We start from the raw sequence: 25,697 nt of genomic DNA on the forward strand, positions 1-25,697 counted from the left end.
GGGATGTCGAGACCCACAAGAGCCAGCGAGAATACTGCACTCCCAGCACATCGTGCCTTAACCACCCGGTCAGCTTCGGGCTAGCGGCCTCTGAAGCATGCTGCCTATTTTTGCAAGATCTCGCAAAAGTTCATCTGCATTTTTTTTCTCCCGTATTCCTTGTGGGGCTCCGTAGCCTTGCAATAAACATACACAGCATATATATTAACTACTCCACCTCCTTAATCAAAAATAAGAATCCTGGCAAAAAATCTTCATAAAGTTAATAAAAAGAGCCTCTCTCACAGCAACCAAAAAAAAAAAATGAAACAGAAGAAAAAAAACAATCCCTCCTCATTGTAATTTTCTTTTTGATCACAACTATACACCAGAGGAATCTGCATTTTTCATGGGGACAGCCTTTTACTGGCCCTCTCTGATGCCAGAGTATATGGTGCACTCTGGTGACTCCTTCTTACTCTTCCATCTTGAAGATCTTCTTGAGGGGAAATCCAGAGCCACATAGTTTAGTCCTACTTCTTCACCCTCCTGTAAATTATCAACAGAAATGAACAAACATTTGAAAATATTTTTAAACACATAGGACACATAAACACAAACAACACAGAGAACAACACATAGCCTTGTCTGTTTGTTTCTCTTCAAATGATAGTCTTATTTGACATGAGACAACTTCATGTTTCTGTGCAATGGTAACTGCAGGTGTTTCATATTTGCTAGTTACGATCATGAAAACACATATCTAAAGTAGACATAGCAGTCTTAGTGTGACCTAACCAAAATGTCATCGTTCACTTTAAAGGACTTGTTGGTGGGATGTCAGATGTGATTCATTACTAGACTGTCATTTGACACCTCAGCTTCAGATCAAAACTATTTTTTTTACCTTTGCTGTCTGCACTTTCATGTATTTCACAACATCCAACTGCTTCCTGTTTCTTTTACAGACTGTTTAGCTTACTCGTTCTGTGTGTTTCAACCTTCTAAATTCAGTATTTAATTTGTCAACGATAGTACCTATCAAGTGCAGTGCCTATCCAATATTAAGTCTAGTCATATATTTCATTATTAGATAGATATTATATGGATATTTGGATAGCTATGGATGTTGTGTGTGTGTGTTTACCTCATTGCTCATTTGATCCCCAGATGATTTTTCCTGTTCAACATCAGTAAAGACTTCTATTTTTCCTGTTCATTAAAGAAGGTATTAACAGTGAAAAAAAATTTTTTTCACCTTGTCAGGTCAGAATCCAGAATAAACTGTTTAAAGCTATAGTAATGCTGTACAGAGCATCCATTTACTCTCACGGCAGCTTCAGTTATATACATGATGATAGAAGCACATTTTAGCACCTGCAAATTCAAACCGTTAACCTCCTGTTTTACCACTTTGGTCGATTAAAATCTGACTACTGGAACAGCTGCTTGAGTCTGGTGGAGTCATTTTTATGTTCATGAAATCCGTTTGAAACAACTTCTGTTTAACTATCTACAATTGTGACTTCATCTATTGAGTAACTATTTGAATTTTAGTAAACTAGGAATAGTTTTTGTTTGTGTTTACTTATATACACTATTGTACTGGAAATGTTGATAATAGTTTTAGAAAAAAATGGCTTTATAGAAAACTTGCATGAACCACGAGGAATTAATTTAAAATTCAAATTTCTGGCAGTTGTGAAGTTTGACAGTTCACTCTACTGAGTAGAGCCGAACTGAAATATCATACAGAAAGTGCTGAAATATGTTGAAAATTCACTAATTTTGTTAAACATGACTGATTGCTTTAAAATAATCGTTGGCCCTTTTTCCAAAACTGAAGAACTTTAATAAATAAAAGTTAACTATCCTCTGCCAATCTGATGTACAATCAACTTAACTGGCAAATGTATTTATACAGTAAAATACAATAAATTATAAAAATATTCAAAGATGCAAATTATTAATAAATACATCGTCAGACAGACTGAGCTTTTTTTCATTCATCTGAGACAACAGTGCAGTGGATTTACTATAGTCATGACTTTCCCTTACATTCCCCCACAGGTAGGCTCATCAGGTTGCTTTCGCGGACTGCTGTTTTTAAATTCTTATCTTTTAGTTCAGCAGACTCCAACTTTGTCACATACTGCAACTGGTGATTGTAGTCTTTCTTTTGCTCTGGTGATGTTCTGTGAGCTGAAAGGCCTCTCTAATCAGAACCAATAAAATATTTCATGACTTTCATGGCTGTGGTGAGCACTATTTAAATTTGCATAAATTTTATTAATGCAAAAGTTCAAATAAATATCAATTTGATGATTTTAAAGTTATAATAGAGTTGTTTAAGAGCTTAATTTAAAGGTTGAACATATATATGGGACAAGTCATGAGCCACAATTGAGAATTATTTATTTAAAGTTTTGAGAAAAATAGCACTAAAAGGGTAGAAAAAACAAATGCCCAGAATTAATTAAAAGTGTATATCATAATAAATAAAAACAACAAATTAAATGAAAAGCTCTGAGCTGTATAAATAACAATCAGGATAGAAAATGACTTCATCACTACTCCTAGTTATAAATGTCATAAGAAACCTACAAGGTAGTTTCTTGTATAAATAATGATTGATATTAGTATTAGCTTTTAATATTTTAACATGTTTTAATCTCATTGGTCATGCATTTTATTGACTTTTTAACTTTTGCCCTTTGGCTACACCGTGAATACATAAATAAATAGCTAATGGAACATTTTCACATATATCAACCACACCGGGTACGACTCCTGTCAGCTAAGAACTTCAAACTGAGGTTACAGTTCAGTAAATAGTAAATGGCCTGTATTTATATAGCGCTTGTTAATAGTCCCTAAAGACCCCAAAGCGGTTTACATATCCAGTCATCCACCCATTCACACACACATTCACACACTGGTGATGGCAAGCTACATTGTAGCCACAGCCACCCTGGGGCGCACTGACAGAGGTGAGGCTGCCGGACACTGGCGCCACCGAGCCCTCTGACCACCACCAGTAGGCAACGGGTGAAGTGTCTTGCCCAAGGACACAAAGACCGAGACTGTCCAGGCTCGAACCGGCAACCTTCCGATTACAAGGCGAACTCCCAACTCTTGAGCCACGAAAATAAGTCAGTTGCCTGGGAATTTTTCCAGCATTGTGTACATATATATACATATATATGTGTGTATATGTATATATATATATAGATAGATATAGATATAGATATATATATAGATATACATATACATATATATATATATATATATATATATATATATATATATATAGATAGATAGATAGATATATAGATATACATATACATACATATACATATATATATAGATATAGATATATATATATATATATATACGCACGCTACGTTATATTAAATATGATTAACTTACCTTTGCAGTGCTCACGAGGTTGTTTTTTCTTTTTTCTTTCCTTTTTCTTTTTGGTGAGAATCAGTGCAAAATTCACAAACACAGAGCAGGTCAGCAGTACGCCAAGCACAGTAACGAGCGGGAACTCCTCTGGAATAAGAAAACATCACAGCAGACAATTAACATCCTAATTATGTAATGGCATAATAATGTACATATCTCACTGTGAGTGCGGTCACATATTAAAGCTTCATATAAATAGTTTTCATTCACTGCATGAATTTTGAGTTTCAGAAGTAAGAAGTTTTTTTTAGAAAAAGCTAAAAACAAAAAACATTCAGGACTGCAACCACTTCCAAGATGTGCAGTGTCTCAGTAATAAATTGTCATAAAAGTTAGTTCATACATTTATGATTTTTTATGCAGAGAGAAAGAACAAAAAGCAAAAGTAGCAGCTTCATTGTAAAGCTTACAATAAGTCTTGTAAGCTTTAAACTGCAAATCTGGTTTATAGATTTCCAACCACTGTGGACTGTGAGACATAAGAACATTATAACGTTTATATAAAGTATTTTGAGCTGTCAGCAGCTAATGATACATCATATTGCATATCAACACAATGATCACCTAATTATCTCACACATCTAACTCACATCAATTTTAGAGGGCTCAAACTACCATGCGAAGCCCTCTAGTATATATTCCTGGAAACCAAGACAGCAATAACAAGCAAAATAAGTAAAGATGTAAATAAGACTTTACAAACATACTGGTCTCCACTTTAGCTCCTTCATCAAACAGGATTTGTCCACATGTTACCACAGTACAGTAGTAGGTCCCAGTATCAGATGTTTCACCATATGGACACTGATCTGTCTCAGTTTTGTTCTTGGAGTGGAGCGAACACTGCATAGTCACTGCATTACCCAGATGGACTGGCCCCACTTCTGGAGTTTGTTTCATGGTGACAAATGCATTTTGCGTTTTAGGATCTGTGGGAATCACATAGAGACAGAAAATAGCATGAACTATAATTGTTTGGGTTTAGCCACAGATATGATATAAACAATGAAATTAACATACCTGTCACTGCCAAAATTGTGCCATTTTTAAATGTCATACTGAATGATGATCCTGCTTGACAGAAGTACATTGCTTCATCTTTTTTGCTTACATTTCTTATGATAAGAGAAAGCACATTACCCATTTGTGTGGCACTGAATCTTGAGTTGTTAATTTGAAATAATATTTTGTCAAAACTTCCTTCAGCAACTGTTTGAACCATATATCCAAAATTCAGCTTATACCAGTAAAACAACCCTTGATCACTTGCAGAGAGCGCACATGTCAGTGTCACATTATCTCCGAGTTTAGCCACAGTTAAAGAGATCTGCTGAGGAACCTCATTCATTTCAATCAAAGCTGAAGAAAAGAGACAAACAGTAACAGTTAGAACAAAACAGAAAAAAAGCATTCAAAAAGTATATTCATCATGTTATGCCAAATATTACCAAACCTCATATATTTTGTTTTACATTGTTTACAACGATAAACTCACACAATGTACTTAGAAGCATCAAAGAAACCAGTCTTCCAACCATTGTGGTAACTCAGCTTTCTCTTTCATAACTAATATCTTTCCACTCAAAGGAAGATTTAGTCATGAGCTGATTAAGGTTTACAAAGTGGAAATCACAGTGATTGGCTGAAGGACAAAACGCACTTCCTGTAAAGATTTGCAAACCATTTACATATATAGAAGCAAACATATTATTGCAAGCTGGTGACAGAACAAAAAAACACTGCTTTTGCTAACATAAGTTATGTTGTGTTACACGTTTGCTTTTTTGAGAATTGTAATGTAATTTCATAATTTTATTATACTCTACTTGATCTGCTAGTCTTTATCGACCTTTGAGCTTCAAATTGTTACATTTAATTGTTTTGTAAATGTAAATATTAAAAAAATTAGTGAAGTTAATTTAGGTCCTTGTCAGTCTGTTAAAAATGAATGATGATAGACAAAGCTGACATGGATCACCTGTTAGCTCTACTTTTACAGAGTGATAATACAACTTTTAACAGTGGCTGAATACTTTCACAATTGCTTAAATAAGTGTGTTGTGATTTTGCCAGTGATAACGTAAAGTTTGTTCTGAACTCTATTTTCTGTTTACACAAAAAATAGAGTTTAAAAACTAAAGGTTTTACCAACCGTTTGAAAAAAATGTAAGTGCCAAAAATTAATCTGACACTTTGAAACATGAATGACCAACAAACAGGTTTTTTTTTTTTTTCCTTTGTCATGACATGATATTGTAGGCAGGTACTTACAGTAGAAGAAGATGCTTATTGAGTAATTCTCTGCGAGGTGAGAAATAATGAGGGAAAATATGAAAAGAGGCCACCACAGACGTACACCCATTGTTTTGATTAAAGCTGACTGCAGGAAGTGTATACTGTGTGCAGCTTAGTGTGCTACAAATCGATCCATCCATCAATTTTTTTAATTATCTGTTATTTATGTTATTTCTTTTTCAAGTTATTGTACCCTAAAAAATAAATCACATTTTCCATAACTTACATGACATTAAGTGAAACCAGCCCCAGTCGCATTGCCACACACTTTATCTCCCTGCACACAAAATGTTAATTCCATGTTACATAATTTGTTTCATATCTGAGTAGATAAACCAAGATCATTTTCAACCATAACCAAGTATTTTTGTTGCCTAAGCCAACAAAGTAGTTTTGGTTTCTACAACTACACCTTTACTGGCTGCACTGATACTGTGCTGCCAGTGCCGATGCACTGAATTAGTTTTCTGTATATCAGAGCTTAGCAGACACCTACTCATAATCAAACATGCAATGAACTGAAAAAAACTGAACAAGAGTCTTTATTGTGGTGTCCTGTCTGTCTGTTTGTCTGTCTGTTTTGTTGATGTGGTTTTTGTATAATTTGCAAACTGTTGACATGCTGATTAAATACAAAATCATATAAATCATTCACTTTACATTCAAAGGACAGGGAAGATGAAACTCTTCACAGAGGTGTGAAACGATGAAGGAAAAATTCAAAAGACATCAAAACAGAAGCACACTGGTTCACTGCATGCTGTATGCAGCCTAGTATTTGAAGAAAAAAATCCCCTGTTGCCCCTTCAGGCGGTTTGTCCTTCAAGCTCAGGTCCTCTACCAGAGGCCTGGGAGCTTGAGTGTCCTGCGCAGTATCTTAGCTGTTCCTAGTACTGCGCTCTTCTGGATAGAGATCTACAATGTTGTTGCTGGGATCTGCTGGAGCCACTGGCCTAGCTTGGGAGTCACTGCACCTAGTGCTCTGATTACCACTGAGACCACTGTTATCTTCACGCTCCACATCTTCTTGAGCTCTTCTCAGAGTCCTTGGTACTTCTCTTGGAAATGAGTCTAAATCTAAATATCAGGAAGTAGGAACATGAGAATCTGGAGAAGTCCCACTATGCGACAAAAACGGTTCAGGAAACACAATACAAAGTGCAAGATGTTGATCTGGCCTTCAAACTCAAGCATCCTGCATTGGAACAAGCCCACACATAACCCAATACACAACCCACAGAACCCAAAATGGTTGTTCATTCATTATTTAAATTATATAAAGAGATTTTGCAGCACGGTAGCACGGTGGTTAGCACTGTTGCCGCACAGCAAGAAGGTCCTGAGTTCAATTCCACCATCAGGCCGGGGTCTTTCTGTGTGGAGTTTGCATGTTCTCCCCGTGTTTGCGTGGGTTCCCTCCGGGTACTCCGGCTTCCTCCCACCGTCCAAAGACATGCAGTTTGAGGGGATAGGTTAATTGGATAATCCAAATTGTCACTAGGTGTGAATGTGCGAGTGAATGTGAGTGTGAATGATTGTCTGTCCCTGTGTGTTGGCCCTGCGGCAGACTGGCGACCTGTCCAGGGTGTACCCCGCCTCTCGCCCTATGACAGCTGGGATAGGCTCCAGCGCCCCCCGCGACCCTGGAAAGGATAAGCGGAAGCGAATGGATGGATGGATGGATATAAAGAGATTTTATTGTAGTTTAGAAAGTTCTTATCAACCCTGTGGTGAATTACAGCTTCGTATATGATGTGCTCTGGATAACTGAGACTACTGGTTGTGTCTGAGCTGGTGCACATACTGTGGATAGGACATGAAGGGAAGCCACAAATGACTAGACATGGAGACATGTCAAGAACTTTTCTGCAGGTAAGCATGTGTGCAGTCAGTGGCAATCAGGTGCAATGGTATACTTGTATTAAAGTGTGGAAACCCCAGAAATATTGAAATCATTTTGTAAAAGTTATAATTATACAAACTGATCATTTTGTAAGTCAGTCATCCTGCCAACCACCTTATTTATAAAGCAATTTAAAAACTGCAAGTGCTGACCAAAGTGTTTAACGAGGACATAATAAAAATGAAAAAAGAAAATAAAGTAAAATATATTTTAGTATATTGATATGTAACACCGTTACTCACATGCCAAACCGGGAGGGGGGGAATAGGCAGTTATACATACACATGCTGACACCCTTACAGGGGAAATTCTGGGAGTACAAAACTTCTTGCACAGATAAAGGAAATCAGTGAATCCTGGGGCTTATTCACTTATTGTTCCATATGTTTTCTTTTTGTTTGTTTGTTTTTTCATTGCTTAATCAAGATTCTCCAAAACTTCTGAGACCTTATGTATGTTTATAGGTGGAAACACTGACCTTTACAAGCTAACAGTGACGAGGCAACTGTCTACAAATAGTTTGACTGAATCAGCAAATGTCTTGTACTTTTTCACTTTCCAGTATTGTGGTATGTCCCAGTATCAGTGCTTGTGAAAGAACAAGCAAAGCCACATGTAAGCCACATGCAAGATGCAAGCTATGGCTGGCTACTTTTCTGCTTTCAACGCCCTACCAACCCTGTTTACTGAGAATGCATATGCATTTGGGCATCAACAGGACGTGTAACTAGTTCAAAACAAGCTGCCGCAGATTATTTTTAGCTGAAGCTGTCAATAGTTTTTAGACCTTCCTTCCTGAACGTGGCCTCATTTTGCTATGATTAATCTAGATTTGTACAAAAATAACCTTTAAAATATACAACTACAACTTTTAAAACATATATATATATTAAAAAAAAACACCCAGCACGCCCCTGCGGGCGGTTTATCCTTCAAGCTCGGGTCCTCTACCAGAGGCCTGGGAGCTTGAGGGTCCTGCGCAGTATCTTAGCTGTTCCCAGGACTGTGCTCTTCTGGACAGAGATGTCCGATGTTGTTCCCGGGATCTGCTGGAGCCACTCGCCTAGCTTGGGAGTCACCGCACCTAGTGCTCCGATTACCACGGGGACCACCGTTACCTTCACCCTCCACATCTTCTCGATCTCTTCTCTGAGCCCTTGGTAGTTGTTTCGCCGTCATTGTGGATGTTGGGTATCGAAGAATCCATAGGTCCCTCATCCTATTCATGTAACCCCTTCCGCCAGGGTTACTTGCATAGTAGCATTCCAACAACGCCCTGTTTTCGTCTCTTGCCCACTGATGACTGACTTCTTGTTCCAAAGGCGTGTAGTCTAACCACTACGCTATCCAGCTGCTATATATACATATATCTATATATCTATATAGATATATATATATACATACTGTATATATCTATATATATATATATATATAGATAGATAGATAGATAGATATGTTAGTTAATTAATAATTTCAGTCGAGCGGAATCTTTCATGATTCAGGAGGTTAAATATGTGATATTTACTTTTATTTGACGACAGGCCTAACTTAGCCTTAATATCCACCAGATATTTGACTAGTGTGATAAGTGTGATAAGAAAAAAGACATGACAGGTGTTATAAACCAAGATGAATGTTTTTTGGCTTCTTATGAGGTGAGTGTGGGGGACTAAAAAAACAATGTACACACCCACCAACCACACATGTGGTTAAACTGTACAACCTTTGATTTTTACACCCAGTTTAACTTAAACCAAGTCAGAGTTTATAATTTAAACTTAACCGAAAGGTCCTTAGACTCTTGACTTGGCTAAGCAAAGTGCTTCTTTTTAAAGTAGAAGCTTTTAACCCAGATTATTGTGAGCAAATACCACAATGTGCAGGACGAAACATGAATGATTCGAGCAGGCACGATCAATTATAGAAGGAAACCACACTGCTACAATGGAAATTCTCATAAAACAATTTTCATATCACAAGTGAAGCATATGCATACTATTTATGCAAACTGCTAGTGTCAAAACATGACTTGTGCTGTGGGAGGGGTTCAGCACGTTAGTTTCACACACCGAAACTAAAAATAAAAAGCAAATGAGAAAAAGATGCCCTCAGTGGATTCACACCTCATTCAGATCGCACAAACTGCTGCTGGATATTTCTAATTTTAGAGATACTGCGCAAATGGAATAAAATAGTCTTGTATGTGCATTGAAGGACATATCCTGGTCAAAAATGACTCAAGGGTTCCTCACAGTGTTACTGGAGGCCAAGGTAATGCCAGCCAGAGTAAGAATCCTGTTAGATATCATATTTCTAAGATTTTCAGGGCCGAGTACAATAACCTCAGTTTTATCTGAATTTAGAAGCAGAAAATTAGAGACCATCCAGGTCTTTATTAAGATATTCCTGCAGTTTAACTAATTGGTGGGTTTTATCTGGCTTCATGCATTGAGGTTTAGCAGGACAAGCATAGAGATGACTATGCATGTCAGAGGCCAAAAGAAGATCATTTGTAACCTTCACTAAAGCTGTTTCTGTGCTGTGATAAGTTCTGAAACCTCAATAGAACTCTTTAAATAAACCATTCCTCTGCAGATAACTGCTTAGCTATTTTACAGCTACTGTTTCAAGAATGTTTGAAATAAAAAGAAGGTTAGAGATTGGCCTATACAGGGAGTGCAGAATTATTAGGCAAGTTGTATTTTTGAGGAATAATTTTATTATTGAACAACAACCATGTTCTCAATGAACCCAAAAATCTCATCAATATCAAAGCTGAATGTTTTTGGAAGTAGTTTTTAGTTTGTTTTTAGTTTTAGCTATTTTAGGGGGATATCTGTGTGTGCAGGTGACTATTACTGTGCATAATTATTAGGCAACTTAACAAAAAACAAATATATACCCATTTCAATTATTTATTTTTACCAGTGAAACCAATATAACATCTCCACATTCACAAATATACATTTCTGACATTCAAAAACAAAACAAAAACAAATCAGCGACCAATATAGCCACCTTTCTTTGCAAGGACACTCAAAAGCCTGCCATCCATGGATTCTGTCAGTGTTTTGATCTGTTCACCATCAACATTGCGTGCAGCAGCAACCACAGCCTCCCAGACACTGTTCAGAGAGGTGTACTGTTTTCCCTCGTAAATCTCACATTTGATGATGGACCACAGGTTCTCAATGGGGTTCAGATCAGGGGAACAAGGAGGCCATGTCATTAGTTTTTCTTCTTTTAAACCCTTTCTTGCCAGCCACGCTGTGGAGTACTTGGACGTGTGTGATGGAGCATTGTCCTGCATGAAAATCATGTTTTTCTTGAAGGATGCAGACTTCTTCCTGTACCACTGCTTGAAGAAGGTGTCTTCCAGAAACTGGCAGTAGGACTGGGAGTTGAGCTTGACTCCATCCTCAACCCGAAAAGGCCCCACAAGCTCATCTTTGATGATACCAGCCCAAACCAGTACTCCACCTCCACCTTGCTGGCGTCTGAGTCGGACTGGAGCTCTCTGGCCTTTACCAATCGAGCCACGGGCCCATCCATCTGGCCCATCAAGACTCACTCTCATTTCATCAGTCCATAAAACCTTAGAAAAATCAGTCTTGAGATATTTCTTGGCCCAGTCTTGACGTTTCAGCTTGTGTGTCTTGTTCAGTGGTGGTCGTCTTTCAGCCTTTCTTACCTTGGCCATGTCTCTGAGTATTGCACACCTTGTGCTTTTGAGCACTCCAGTGATGTTGCAGCTCTGAAATATGGCCAAACTGGTGGCAAGTGGCATCTTGGCAGCTGCACGCTTGACTTTTCTCAGTTCATGGGCAGTTATTTTGCGCCTTGGTTTTTTCACACGCTTCTTGCGACCCTGTTGACTATTTTGAATGAAACGCTTGATTGTTCGATGATCACGCTTCAGAAGCTTTGCAATTTTATAACTGCTGCATCCCTCTGCAAGATATCTCACTATTTTTGACTTTTCTGAGCCTGTCAAGTCCTTCTTTTGACCCATTTTGCCAAAGGAAAGGAAGTTGCCTAATAATTATGCACACCTGATATAGGGTGTTGATGTCATTAGACCACACCCCTTCTCATTACAGAGATGCACATCACCTAATATGCTTAATTGGTAGTAGGCTTTCGAGCCTATACAGCTTGGAGTAAGACAACATGCATGAAGAGGATGATGTGGACAAAATACTCATTTGCCTAATAATTCTGCACTCCCTGTACAGTACAGTATATAGAGAGACGAGGTGACGAGGCTCCAGTTACAATAGTGCAAGTAAACAAACAATAAATATAAAAAGAGTAAGAAAATAAATATACACTTTAGGACTAGGGGTAAAGGGATCAAGCAGCTTCTATCCCAAAGGATCCCAAAGAAAAAAAAAGGTTGCATAAAGTTAAACTGTGCTTCAAGTAATGATAAAATCGAGAATTTGCTGTGTTGGCAGGCATTTATCACCGGGAATATCTTTCTATTTAGTTTTTATCTTGGGCTTATGCAGTAATATATACATGAAACACTCTAGAAATGCAAAGGGGAGCGTAAGCCATCTTAGAAAAAGGATTTGGCCTCGCAAGTACTGACTGGTTCATTGTAGACGCAGGCAAACAAGGTGTGCTGGCAAGTAATGTACCTTCACTGTGACAAATCCACACTAACAGCCAAGTGCCCCCCGCTCTGCTATAAACACACCTTTTCATTCATTTGCAGAGTGACACCAAGAGATGGCGCTTTCTTCACAAAAACTTTGACTTGATTAGTTACATATAGGAGATTTTCCCAGTATTATTGTAGGGTCTGAACCTTATGATGTAAAGTGCCTTGAGACAACTGTTGTTGTGATTTGGCACTATATAAATAAAACTGAATTGAATTTAATTCATTTGATAGCTTCCCTTGTTAAACCTACTCACCATTCAGACATTTTTCAGACAGGCTCAGATGTTCCCAGAGAGGCGGAAGTGGAGACTCGACCTGACACATAGACATAGACAAACTGGCACACACAGACACAAGCTTATATTCCCACCCTCATGCATACAAATACAAATACTCAGCACTCGCTCAACGTGGAGACAAACAGAAATGAACACTATATTTCACACTCCCCAAACAAACTCTGTACTCCCAGGTCCAGGTATCACCACCCCCAGGGGGGCAATCAACCCCCAGACCCAGGAGATGTTACCCTTTTCCCTGGGGTGGAGGCAAGCAGACCGCCACCGGCCCAGCAGCCGTAGGGAGCCCAGCGTCCCCCCGGTCAGACTGCCGACTCCTCTCAGCCCCCCGTCTTGATTGTGTACAGAGAATGGGGGTGTGAAGGTCCCATACCTCACTCCGCCCGTTCATATGTCATGTTGCTGCGTGCTGTTCTAAAGTGCATTTAAAACACAGGAGGTGCATGGTGCTTCCTGCCAGAAATCAGTAGGTGTCAGCACAGCCCCTCCCGAGAACTCTCAATGTCTACATGCATTTAAAATTGAGAGGTGGGCAGAAAATCTGGACCGGGGCCCGAAGCAGCAGCATCGCCAAGCCCCACAGAGCCCCTGGCAGCCCACCCAACCCCATCGCAGAGGAAACTACACCCACCTCATCATCCAGTCAGCTACCAGACTACATAAGACAACACCCAGGTTGAGTTCATTCTCCACCTCTCCTGTATCTCTCCCCCACCTGGAAGTGCCAAAAAAGTTTCACTGTGGGAGGTCACATGAGTAAATCAGCAGGGCAAGGCCAAGTAACTCAATAGGTCAGTAATTGTAGTGATATGTGAATAATAATGACAGATTTCCTTCAGTTTTATGATGACCATAGTTGCCGTCACTTGGATTCTTAGTCTGGAATTCCACAATTCTGAGGTGCCAGAATAACAAAGCCTATTTGAATTATGTTATTTAACCACTGCATAGAGCCCAAGCCAAGCCTCGGATATTTAAATGAAATATGTGAATTAATCAGCAACCAACAAAGAAAAGCAACAAACCTGACAAGTTCAACGAGAAAACTTTGTGAGCTCCATCCACCTTCTTGCAACTCAGTCTATGTTTGTGTTCATGGTATATTCTAATAATTGTACACAGAGCAACCAGAAAGTCCAAAGCAACTGTCCAAAGACAGTCACTGGTAAAAAAGTACAATAAAGATAAATAAATATGAACATGTTAACATAGGATAACAGCAGAATAAATCAGACTACTCACTTTGTGGGGTATAAAATATACAGTGTTGTTTTATGTGAACAGACAGGTGGACTTTTGTATACTTTAGAATCAGAATCAGAAAAAGGGTTTATTGCCTAATGTTGAGCAGCTTTACGACATGAGGAAATTGCTGCGGCTTTTTAATATATTCAAAGAAGATATAGCAAATTTTTATAACAGAGAATATAACATAGAACAAATAAAACACTACCAATATGATACATTTGTTATATATGACCAAATTAGAATTATCATCTTGTATGCTACAGAGAATATCTTACATGTCCTGCTGTCAGTCTCACGAGTACTGCAAAAATGAGTCTGCCAAAGCATGTGTTATGCAAAAAACATGGGGCTAAGTTTTCATGTATAATAAAACATGTTGAATTTAGTATAAGGAGGAATAATTTCACAGTGACTGGTACAAATTCAGTAAACCAGCCCTTGGGTTAGACTTTGGTGTCTACAAGGGTTTCTTTGATATTCTCGATCAAAAGATCCTAGATGTCCTAAAGTTAAGAAAACAAAGCAAAGCAAGAAAAATCTTCAGTCTCTGGATAAAATAAGAACTACGATCACAATCACACAGAGAGCCAACAGCATCCCAAGAACAATGACAACTGGGTCCCACTTCTGTCCTGAAATCAGAAAAAAAAACAAAACATTTTTTAAATATCATATATGACATTTATAGTTTGCAGAAGGAAAATATTATTAAATGTCATAAAAGAACCAATTTGAATAATTTTACCACAAGTTTATTTCACTTGTTGGTAACATTTTAAGTCAGTATCAGAGAGTGATGAGATACCATTTGCTAAATGGGGCAAGTATTAAGAAACTAATGCTTCAGCGTGAACGACCAGTTCCCCAGAGAGATCCTGGAACGACGCAGGGTCCTGTTCCCAGTCCGACGTAGTTTTATTCAGAAAGGCTCCCGGGCTGTCATCGCCGTGGACCGGCTCTACGTGGACGGACAGCTCTACCGCGACCCCGGCATCACTCCATGGCTGTATTGACCGCACACCAGATAAGAATCCGCTACGCTATTCTCTTCACTCACACTCTCTTGTATTAACTTTTGCTTAACTATGTAATATCAGTTTGCTAATTTAGTATAACGTCACCGTCACTCTCCGCCAATGCTTTAATTGGAATGTTGCCGTTTTTATTTCTTTTTCCCTCTCTCTCTCTCTTGTCGCTCACCTTGCTCTATGGTTTCCTTGCTTCTCTTTTCTTTCACTATGTCGATCACCTGTTTCCCTATCCATCCACAAACGACACTGTCTATTTCTACATGCTCACTCTGGACGATCACGCACACACATACGTTTAAAGGCAACACATTTACAGCAGCCACACAGTGCACACAGATATAGGACACACACGCACACATTTTCTCATTTTAGTTATTATGCACACACATAGTCAGACCTATGGAGCTTCACGCTGCGCATTTTCTTCTCTTTATTTACAAAAAAAAAAAAAAATATGATGTGTTTCCATTTTCCTCACCCGTCTAAGCAAGACACACAGCATATGTCATTAGCCACAAACACACAACTATGGGCACGCTAAGGTTTGTCTCATGGAATGTGCATGGAGCTGGCTCTAGGGAAAAAAGGTTAAAAATACTTAACCAACTTAAAAAACTACAGGCAGATGTTGTTTTATTACAAGAAATCCACATGCCTGTCACAGGTTTGAATAAACTTAAAACACCTGAGTTTCCTAATGTGTTCTCAGCATGTTATAATTCTAGACAAAGAGGAGTAGCAATTCTAATACATAAAAATATTAATTTCACAGTACTCGATACAGTTATAGATCCAGAGGGCAGATTCCTAATAGTCAAACTATCTATACTTAACCAAAAGCTAGGTATTGTAAGTGTATATGGTCCGAATGTTGATGACCCCTCATTTTTCCACGGTTTTTTTAGTGCACTCTCCGAACACCTAGATTGCACAGTTGTTCTTGGAGGAGACCTCAACCTGGGACTAAATGCAGAAATGGATAGGCTCAATACAGCAGGAACTCAGCGTAATTGGCAGTCCACAAATATAATCAAACAGTATATGAGCGACTTTGGTCTTTGCGATGCATGGCGCTCTCTCCACCCCAACAGTAAGGAATATACTTTTCCTCACATGTTCATCACTCCTACTCTCGTCTGGATTATTTTTTGGTCAGCAGCTCACTGCTGAGTGACATTTCAGACACTGAGATTCATCCTATAGCTGTCAGCGATCATGCTCCTGTATCTTTAACACTAATGCAGAAGAATAATACCACACCAAGTAAAAACTGGAGATTTAATACATCGCTGCTCAAAGATGAAGAGTTTATCAAATACTTTAAAAAAGAATGGACGTCATATTTAGACTTTAATGACATTCCTGGAACATCAGCATCTGTCCTCTGGGAAGCAGGGAAAGCCGTGATGAGAGGTAAAATAATCTCTTTCTCATCACATAAGAAGAAAGAAGAAAACAAAAATATTCAAGAACTGGAAAAAAACATCAAATCCTTAGAAAAAGCCTATGTATCACACCAAGATCAAGAAATATTAAACAATTTACGCAAAACAAAACTAGAATTAAATGAAATTATTAATAAAAAGACTAAATTCTTAGTACAAAGATTTCGCCTGCAAAATTATGAACACGGTAACAAATTCGGACAATTTCTTGCTAACCAGTTAAAAATCAATAAAGAAAAAACAACTATATGTGCTGTTAAAGATTTATCTGGGAATACAATATATGATCTTAAAAAAATAAACAAAATTTTTAGGGATTTCTATGAAACTTTATATACACCACAAATAAACCCATCTAAAAACGAAATTGATCAGTTTCTGGACAACATAATTCTTCCAAAATTATTAGACACCCAAGCAATGGCACTGGATTCACCACTGACGCCAGGTGAACTCCAGGAAGCCCTGATAAGTATGCCCAATAATAAGGCTCCAGGTCCAGACGGCTTTCCTGCAGAATTCTACAAAGAATTCTGGACGATTCTAGCACCAGTTTTTTACAGAATGTTGCAGGAAATCAAAGAAAATGGTAGACTACCACCAAATATGAACTCTGCAAATATCAGTCTCCTACTGAAACCAGGCAAAGACCCTGTATATCCCTCAAGCTATCGTCCAATATCCCTTATTAATGTAGACCTTAAAATAATCTGCAAAGCTCTCTCAAAGAGACTAGAGAAAATGACCCCCCTTTTAATTCATCCTGACCAAACTGGTTTCATAAAAGGTAGGCACTCATCAACAAATAGACGTAGATTACTTAATTTAATAGACTACTCATGCAGTAAAAACATTGAAACCATAATATTGTCTCTTGATGCAGAAAAAGCATTTGACAGAGTTAACTGGAAATTTCTGTTTGCAACTTTACACAAATTTGGTTTTGGAACCTCTTTCATCAACTGGTTAAAAATATTATATAATTCCCCAACAGCTTGTGTCAGAACAAATGATCAAACATCCTCCAGCTTCTGTCTCCTGAGGGGCACCAGGCAGGGATGCCCACTCTCCCCTTCACTGTTTGCAATTTTTATTGAGCCACTAGCAGCAGCAATTAGACAGAATTCAGTAATTAAGGGCATAAAATGCAAGAATGTAGAACATAAAATCAGCCTTTATGCGGATGATGTGTTACTTTTTCTCCAAAACTCACAAACCAATATCTCTGGGGTGATTGAATTGATAAATTCTTTCTCAAGAGTCTCAGATTATTCAATCAACTGGTCAAAATCTACAGTTCTTCCGATTAATTGCTCCTTCCATAATTCTTCTCCTACACCACTGCAATCTGGAAATATAAAATATTTAGGTATTAATGTCTCTCCTAAGCTTTCAGAATTAACTAAATTAAACCACATCCCGCTTTTAAAGACAGTAGAAAGCGATCTGGCTGGAAATCTCTACCCATATCACTGATGGGAAGGGTTGCCGCTATAAAAATGATGGTCTTGCCAAAAATAAACTATTTGTTTTCAATGATCCCAAATAAGCCATCACAAGATTGGTTCAGATCTCTAGACTCATGTATTTCTAAATTCCTTTGGAAAGACAAACCCCCACATATCAGCTTAAAAACATTACAAATGACCGAGGATAAAGGAGGATTAGATCTGCCTAACTTTAATCACTATTTTTTAGCCAACAGGCTTCAGTTCATCTCTAGATGGTTTAAACACACCTTCTTAGATGAGCCCTGGCTAGATGTAGAACAGGCACTATGTAATAATCTAGAAATTTCAGACCTACTATTTATCAGCTCAAACATCAAAAGACATGAATGCTTTAAAAGCATCAACATCAGCTCTTCTCTGACAGCATGGTGGGAGTTTCTAAAAATGACAGCGTCCTCATTAATCCCATGCAAACGTACACCTATCTGGAATAACCCTGACATACTACAAAACAATAATATGATTAATTTTCCAGAATGGAGTTGTAAAGGAATTAAATACTTAGAACATATATTAGAGGGAACAGAATTTATTCCATTTGACAGGCTAGCTACACAATATGGGATCAACAAGAAAAGATTTTTAGAATATCAACAAATTAAATCCATAGTAAAAAAGAGATTTAACCTCAGTCAAGCTGAATTACAAACACCACCAAGTGCGGTACACTTTCTTACTCGTAAATCCCCCAAATTATTATCTAAAATATACAGAACACTTTCTAAAATAGATGAATCAATATCCCTTCCTATTGCAAAGTGGGAAGCAGATTTATCAGTAAGCTTAGACCAAAACTTCTGGTCTCAGGTATGCTTAAAAACCTTTAAATTGATTAAAAATCCCAGTCTGCAATTAATACAATACAAAATACTACATAGAGTGCACTATACAGGTCATCGGATGTTCAAGATGGGCTTTACATCTTCCAACAACTGCTCACACTGTCAAGGCAATACACCAGACAATTACATCCACGCCCTTTGGTTCTGTCCACCAGTGCAGAAGTTTTGGCATGAGATATGTGAAGACTTATCAAAGTGTCTGAAATGTAACATTCCCGCCTCCCCTTTAGTGTGCTTGTTGAGCAACTTGGATGAGGTCACTGCAGAAATAAACACAGCCCACATTGTTTTTACAGCCCTATGCATTGCCAAGAAAACGGTCCTCCTTAACTGGAAAAATAAAAATAATCTTAATTCTAATCAATATAAAAACCATCTAATAGATCACATTAGTCTTGATACAGCCTCTGCCACCACATTTGATCAATCCCTTTGGGCTCCTTTGATCGGCTTCATCACCTAGTGGGGGTGGGGGGTCATGGTTTGGTCCTGCCTTCGCTATTGTGGTTGATGTGGAGGTTGGGACGGGCTTAGGGCGCCAGGAGAACCCCTAGAGACGTTATCCCTTGAGGGCTCAACGTGGGGGGTTGTGGTCATAACCTGGTGAGTGGCTCTGGTCGCTCTTAGAGGGTGTTCTCCTCGTGGCTGCGTGCAGCGGGGCTGGGGGATGGTCTGTACTGGCGGACGTAGGTTACTGGCCTGGTAGCCTGGCTGCCCCTGAGTGGATCCGGGGCAGGCGGGGGGCTTGGGGTTCGGGGGTGCTTCGTCTCTGTGATGGGGCTCTGGCTGGGCCTTGGGGGCTTCGGTCCTCGTCGGTGTGTCGCCGAGGTTGTGGGCGGGTGGGTGCACGGGGGCTCAGCCCTGGCGCAGGAGGCCTCTGGTGCATCGGCCTAACTGGGGGACTCTTCAACTGGCAGGGAGGTTGTTCCATCCTAGCAGAAGTCCACTCTGCAGGTGGGGGAAAGACACAGGAGAGGTGGAGAATAAACCTAACCTGGGTGTCTGTTGTCTTGTGTAGTCTGGAGATGATTGAATGTTGGGGTGGGTATAGTTTCCTCTGCGGTGGGGTGGGGTGGGCTTCCCCAGGTCCTGTAGGGCTTAGCGGTGCTGCTGCCATAGGCCCCGGTCTGGATGGGCCTGGGCTCCCTTGCCTTGGTGGGTACTAGAGGACGGGGGTGCCTACTGGGGTCAGCCGGGGAGCTGGCCCTAAGGAGGGGCATCTTGCCCCTCCCTTCTTTTCCTCCCCATCCCCGGTTGCCTCCCTCTTCCCGCTCCACCACACCCACCCACACAGGTAGGGCCTTGGGGTGCGGGTGTGTCACCAGGGTGCAGGGGAGGCATTCCCCCCCCTCTGTCCCCTTCTGGCCACCTGCGCCTCAATTTTATTTCACAACTTAGACATCCACATTATTCACACTCTCATAACACACACACACACACACATACATAAATACATACATACATACATATATATATATATATATATGTAGGGCCTTGAGGGTGACCAGGTTAACGGCGTCCAGAGGACGGTCTGTGTATTCAACCCTACCTCTGGCGCCGGTGCCCACCTCTCAATTTTAAATCCATGTAGACATTGAGGGTTCTTGGGAGGGGCCGTGCTAACACCTGCTGCTCTCTGGCAGCAGCACCATGCCCTCCCTTGTTTTAAATGCACTTTAGAACAACACGCAGCAACACTACACATGAGCGGGAGGAGGGAGGTATGGGGTCTTCACACACCCCCGTTCTCTACTAGCCATCGGGGCGGGGGGCTGGGAGGAGGTGTTGGCCGTCCGATTGGCCTCCCTGCTGCTGCGGAGCCTGGGGCGGTCTGCTTGCCTCCACCCCGGGGGAAAGGGTCACATATCTTGGGTCTGGGTGCCGTTTCCCCCTCTGGGGGCGAGGGTACCTGGACCCGGGGTATAGAGTATGTTTGGGGAGTATGATTGTGTGTACATGTCTATGTATGTCTGTCCCTACGTTGGGTGAGTGCTGAGTGTTTGTATATGTGTGCATGAGGGTGGGAAAGTATGTTTATGTCTGTGTGTGCCTGTTTGTCTGTGTCTATATGTCAGGTCGGGTCTTAGACTCCACCTCCCTGGGTACTCCCAGGCCCTCCAAGTGTGGAGGCCTATCTCCCCTCACCACACTCCCTGCTGGTAACTGATGCCCTCAGGGGTTGGTGCATTGGTGGTTCTTGGTGTCCGGGGCTGGGCGCTCAGGTATGCACCAGCTCACTCCCGGTGGCTAATTGGCGGGGCCTGGTGCCTGTCGCTCAGTCAGGCCTCTTCCGGGGCAAAGGGGGCCCTCGGGCCTCCGGCCTCGGGGCCTGCAACTCGGTTCACTCTGGCACAGCTGGCTGCCGGCAGAGCCGGCGGGCACGCCGGTGCAGCCCCCTCTGGCTTCTGCTCCGTGGCTACTGGGTGACCCCTCGTCTGGGGATCTCCTCAGCCCTTCCCAGGAAGGTGGCACGGATGCCCTCCGGTGGTACTCCTTGGGCTCTCGCACTCTGGGGCCTCTGGATGTCTGGAGCCTGGATCTCCTCCATGCCTGCTTCATGCCCTGGGGGACGGGCTATGGGCCTCCACACCCTCTAGCAGACCGTTACATGGGGAAACCTTTTGTATACAAGCGCGTTGATCCACACAGGTGTGCACACGGGTGTTCACTGTTCGTAGACAAACTACACCTTTCTTAGCTGCTACTTCAAAGCACATTGTGCGCTGTCTGTCCTGTGTGCTGCACAACAACTTTCAATATTTAGTATTTACTGCTGTTCACACTTAGCTAGATTAACGTGATGGTGTTGTGTTTAGTATGTTGCTTTGTTTTTTTTGTCTTTTTTTTTCTTGTCTTCTCCTTTTTCTCTCAACAGGTGATCCAGGAGATTTTTTTTTTCTTTCTCTTTGTCTTTGTAAGTGCCCTTTCTCACTGTCCCTTTTCCCTTCTGTTTTTCTTTTCCTTCCTCTCTTTCTTTCTCCCTTTCCTATCCCCCAGTCATGTCTGTCCCATCTATAACAACTGAAAATAAAATAAATAATAATAACAAAGTTTGATCAAATGGACCAATACGGCAATGCCATGATGATCCATTTGGCAAAATAAATCCATTTGGTATCCTTGTTGGTCTTCAGACAACAATTCTGACGGCTTAAGAACCAAATGGGACACACAAAAAAAAAAAAAAAAAAAAAAGAAACTAATGCTGGGATGCTCAAGTCATTTTAGGCCCCTTTTCAGGTTTAGCAGTTCATTTATGTAGCATTCATAAATTGTCAGATAATAGATAAATATGGATAAATAATATTTATCTATCTATAAATAGATAACTACAAATCTGACTAAAAATTCAATTTACATTTACAACTCAAAGTCTCAGTGAGGTCCATTAAAACACATTCTTTTTCTTCACAAAGACTCTGCAATTAAAAGTGTAGCTTCATAATGACTGACATGATCAAGCAACGTATTTTAAAATTATTATTATTTTGATAAAATTGTGAATACATACTTATGTCCACTTTTCTTCCTTCACCAAACAGGATCTCTCCACAGGTGACCACCGCACAGTAGTACGTCCCAGCGTCAGATGAGTGTGTTATAGTTTTGGACAGACTGTAGTCACATCTCCCATCCTCTTTATTTTTGATACTGCCGTGGTAAATGATGCCTGGATGGGATTCTGATGCACCTTTAAACCAGTGCACTTGTTCTTCATCTGGACACTGATCTGTGTCATTTTTGTTCTCAGAGAGGAGTGAACACTGCAGAGTCATTGTATCACCGAGATGAACTGAATTCACATCTGGAGTTTGTTTTACTGTGAAAAATTTATGCTGGATTTTAGGATCTGTGGGAATTAGAAAAAGAAATTGAAATTGTATCCATTGTAGTTGTTTAGGTTTTGACCCACCCTTATCAAAGACAACCAAATGAATATACTTTACCATTCACTGCCAAAATTGTGCCATTTTTAAATGTCATATTGAATGATGGTCCTGCTTGACAGAAGTATGTTGCTTCATCTTCTTTGCTTACATTTCTTATAATAAGAGAAAGCACAGTACCCACTTTTGTGGCATTGAATCTTGAGTTGTTAATTTTTAATAATATTTTGTCAAAACTTCCTTCAGTAACTGTTTGAAACATATATCCATAATTCAGCTTATACCAGTAAGACAACCCTGGCTCAGAGAGGTCACATGTCAGGGTCACATTATCTCCAAGTTTAACCACAGTTAAAGAGATCGGCTGAGGAACCTCATTCATTTCAGTCACAGCTAAAGAAGAGAGACAAACAGTAATAGTTAGAATGTAGAATATTACAAAGCCATATTTTGTTTTATATTTTTTTACAATGATACATCTGACAGAGCAGAAGAAGTCAACTCACACAGTGTACTTAGAAGAATCAAAGAAACCAGTCTTCTGATCATTGTGGTACCTCAGCCTTGTCTTGCACAACTGATGCCTTTCCACTCAAAGGAAGATTTTGTGACAAGCTGATTATGGTTTACAAAGTCATCATAGTGATTGGCTGACACAAAAAAATGCACTTCCTGTAAAATTTACCAAACCATTTACAGTGAATCTAGATGCTAATCATCAAACAATTTTATTTTGTTCATAATGTCAAATTTGTTATTTTAAGCACATGATGCTAAATATGGTTCATGTTTAGCACAACTCCATCAGTATATAAAAGAAAAGTCAAATAGCCTTTAGCTGTGGTTATTTTTTTATATTAATCTTGTATAATTAAGGTAAACCAATAATTAACTCATACTTTTATAGAAAGCTTTTTATACTAAAAGCTGGTGATAGAACAAAGAACATTATTCAACACAGTGCTTTTACTAACATAAATATAAAAGTAAATACTTTACTAAAATAACCCAGTTGTTATATGTTGGTACATTTCATTTAAAATTGTAATGCAATTCCACATTTTGATTATACTTTACTTCACTCAATCTGCTAGTTTCTCTCTACCTTTTAGCTTCAAATTATTACATTTGATTGCTTTGTGAATTTAAATATGAAAAACTCACTGCCAAAATTGTGCCATTTGTAAATCTCATTCTGAATGATAATGATGATCCTGCTTGACACGAAGTTGCTTCATGGTCTTTGCTTACATTTCTTATGATAAGAGAAAGCACATTACCCATTTTTGTGGCACTGAATCTTGAGTTGTTAATAGAAGATAATATTTTGTCAAAACTTCCTTCAGCAACTGTTTGAATCATATATCCAGGATTCAGCTTATACCAGTAAAACAACCCTTGTTGACTTCCAGAGAGCGCACATGTCAGAGTCACATTATCTCCAAGTTTAGCCGCAATTAAAGAGATCTGCTGAGGAACCTCGTTCATCTCAGTCACAGCTGAATAAAAGAGACAAACAGTAACAGTTAGAACACGACAGAAAAAACACATTTTAAAAAGGTATATTCATCATGTAATGTAAAATATGACAACGCCTCATGTCTCGTATTTTGTTTCATATTGTTTAAAATGAAGCAAACTCACACAATGTACTTAGAAGAATCAAAGAAACCAGTCTTCCGGTCATTGTGCTACCTCAGTCTTCTCTTGTATAACTGATATCCTATGATATGAAGCTGATCAAGGTTTACAAAGTGGAAATTACGGTGATTGGTTAAAACACAGAAAATGTACTTCCTGTAAAGCTAAAGAAAGAAATGAAAGGAATTAACTCAGATATTTAGAATAAAAATACTAAAAGCTGGTTACAGAAAAAAGATTATTTCTCAGGGCAGTGCTTTTACTAACATAAATTATGTTGCATTATACCTCTGCCAGTTAAAAAAAGAAAGAAAGATACACCAGACTGACTGTTAGCTACTTTTACAGAGTGATAATATAACGTTTAACAGTGGTTGAATACTTTCACAGTTACTAAAAGAGCCATGTTGTGATTTACTAGTGAAAAAAGCTTTATTCTATATTTTTCTCTGTTTACACAGGCCATCTTCTGTTCAAAGTGACTTATAGATTCAAACCAAATTCAAAATTTTTTTAAACTAAAAGATCAAAGTGACAAAACTTAACCTGACATTCTCAAAAATCAGTGACTAGCAAGTATGTTCTGACTTGACATAGAAAATATAAAAAGAGGCCACCACAGACAAATACTGACTGTCATGATAAAAACTGACTGCAGGATGTTTGTGCAGTGTGCAGCTTAGTGTCTGATAAATCAGTTTTGTTTGTTTTTTTGTTTCCCTCCCTGCTGCCCTTGTTTCATCAAAAACATGAAATATTAATTCATTTTCCATTGCACTTAAAATGACTTTTAATCAAAATCAATCTTTTTCTAAGTGTTGTGGCAAAGGATATGGAAAGTGACACCCTGTAGCGATATGCAAACATAAAACTAATGTCCTCCTGCGTATAAACTTCAAGAACAATCCCATCAGGGCATCAGTGATATACAGTATTTGGATTTACAAACCAAACTGTTGTCCTTTAGAGATCTTTAAATACATATACATGACATACACTCATCAACCACAATATTGAAACTACTGACAGCAACACTAATGCTCCAACATGGTTTTCGTTATGGACAAGCTGCAGTTAGCACACAGGAATAGAGAAAAAATACATTATCCTTATATTACTAAACCCACAAGGTATGAAAAGCCAAAGTCAAAGTCAAATTTATTTATATAGCACATTTAAAACAACAACAGCAACAGCACCCTGGTTGTACAGCAACAATTAAGATAATCAAAAGAAATAAAAACATAGGAAGACATGATAAAAATTAAGAAAAAGAATCATAAAATTAGAAGATTTGAGTAAGAAATAAGATAAATAAAAGCCAAGGATAAAAGTGGGTTTTCAGGCGGGTTTTGAAAGTGTCTAATGTTAGGGAGGTCCTAATGTGAAGGGGCAGTTTGTTCCACAATTTGGGAGCAGTCACAGCAAAGGCCCGATCTCCTCTGTGCTTTAATCTGAACCTCAGAAGAGCCAGGA

At 39.3% G+C, this 25,697-nt stretch overlaps 2 protein-coding genes across 2 annotated transcripts; both read right to left on the minus strand.

Annotated features, from left to right (window-relative positions):
- Positions 1-155: 155 nt before the first annotated feature.
- On the minus strand, positions 156-5,017 carry LOC100703432 (T-cell surface glycoprotein CD4-like). The gene is made up of 6 exons (XM_019361978.2): positions 4,946-5,017; positions 4,471-4,809; positions 4,158-4,379; positions 3,409-3,537; positions 1,127-1,197; positions 156-528 (listed from the first exon to the last, which is right to left on the minus strand). The coding sequence occupies exons 1-6, from the start codon at positions 4,986-4,988 to the stop codon at positions 403-405; spliced, it is 930 nt and encodes a 309-aa protein (XP_019217523.1). The 5' UTR covers positions 4,989-5,017; the 3' UTR covers positions 156-402.
- Positions 5,018-14,215: 9,198 nt separating this feature from the next.
- LOC109203508 (uncharacterized) lies at positions 14,216-23,138 on the minus strand. The gene is made up of 4 exons (XM_019362893.1): positions 23,087-23,138; positions 22,641-22,973; positions 22,205-22,543; positions 14,216-14,496 (listed from the first exon to the last, which is right to left on the minus strand). The coding sequence occupies exons 1-4, from the start codon at positions 23,127-23,129 to the stop codon at positions 14,405-14,407; spliced, it is 807 nt and encodes a 268-aa protein (XP_019218438.1). The 5' UTR covers positions 23,130-23,138; the 3' UTR covers positions 14,216-14,404.
- Positions 23,139-25,697: the final 2,559 nt, after the last annotated feature.

The sequence above is a fragment of the Oreochromis niloticus genome, linkage group LG2 (assembly GCF_001858045.2).
Source record: "Oreochromis niloticus isolate F11D_XX linkage group LG2, O_niloticus_UMD_NMBU, whole genome shotgun sequence".
NCBI lineage: Eukaryota > Metazoa > Chordata > Actinopteri > Cichliformes > Cichlidae > Oreochromis > Oreochromis niloticus.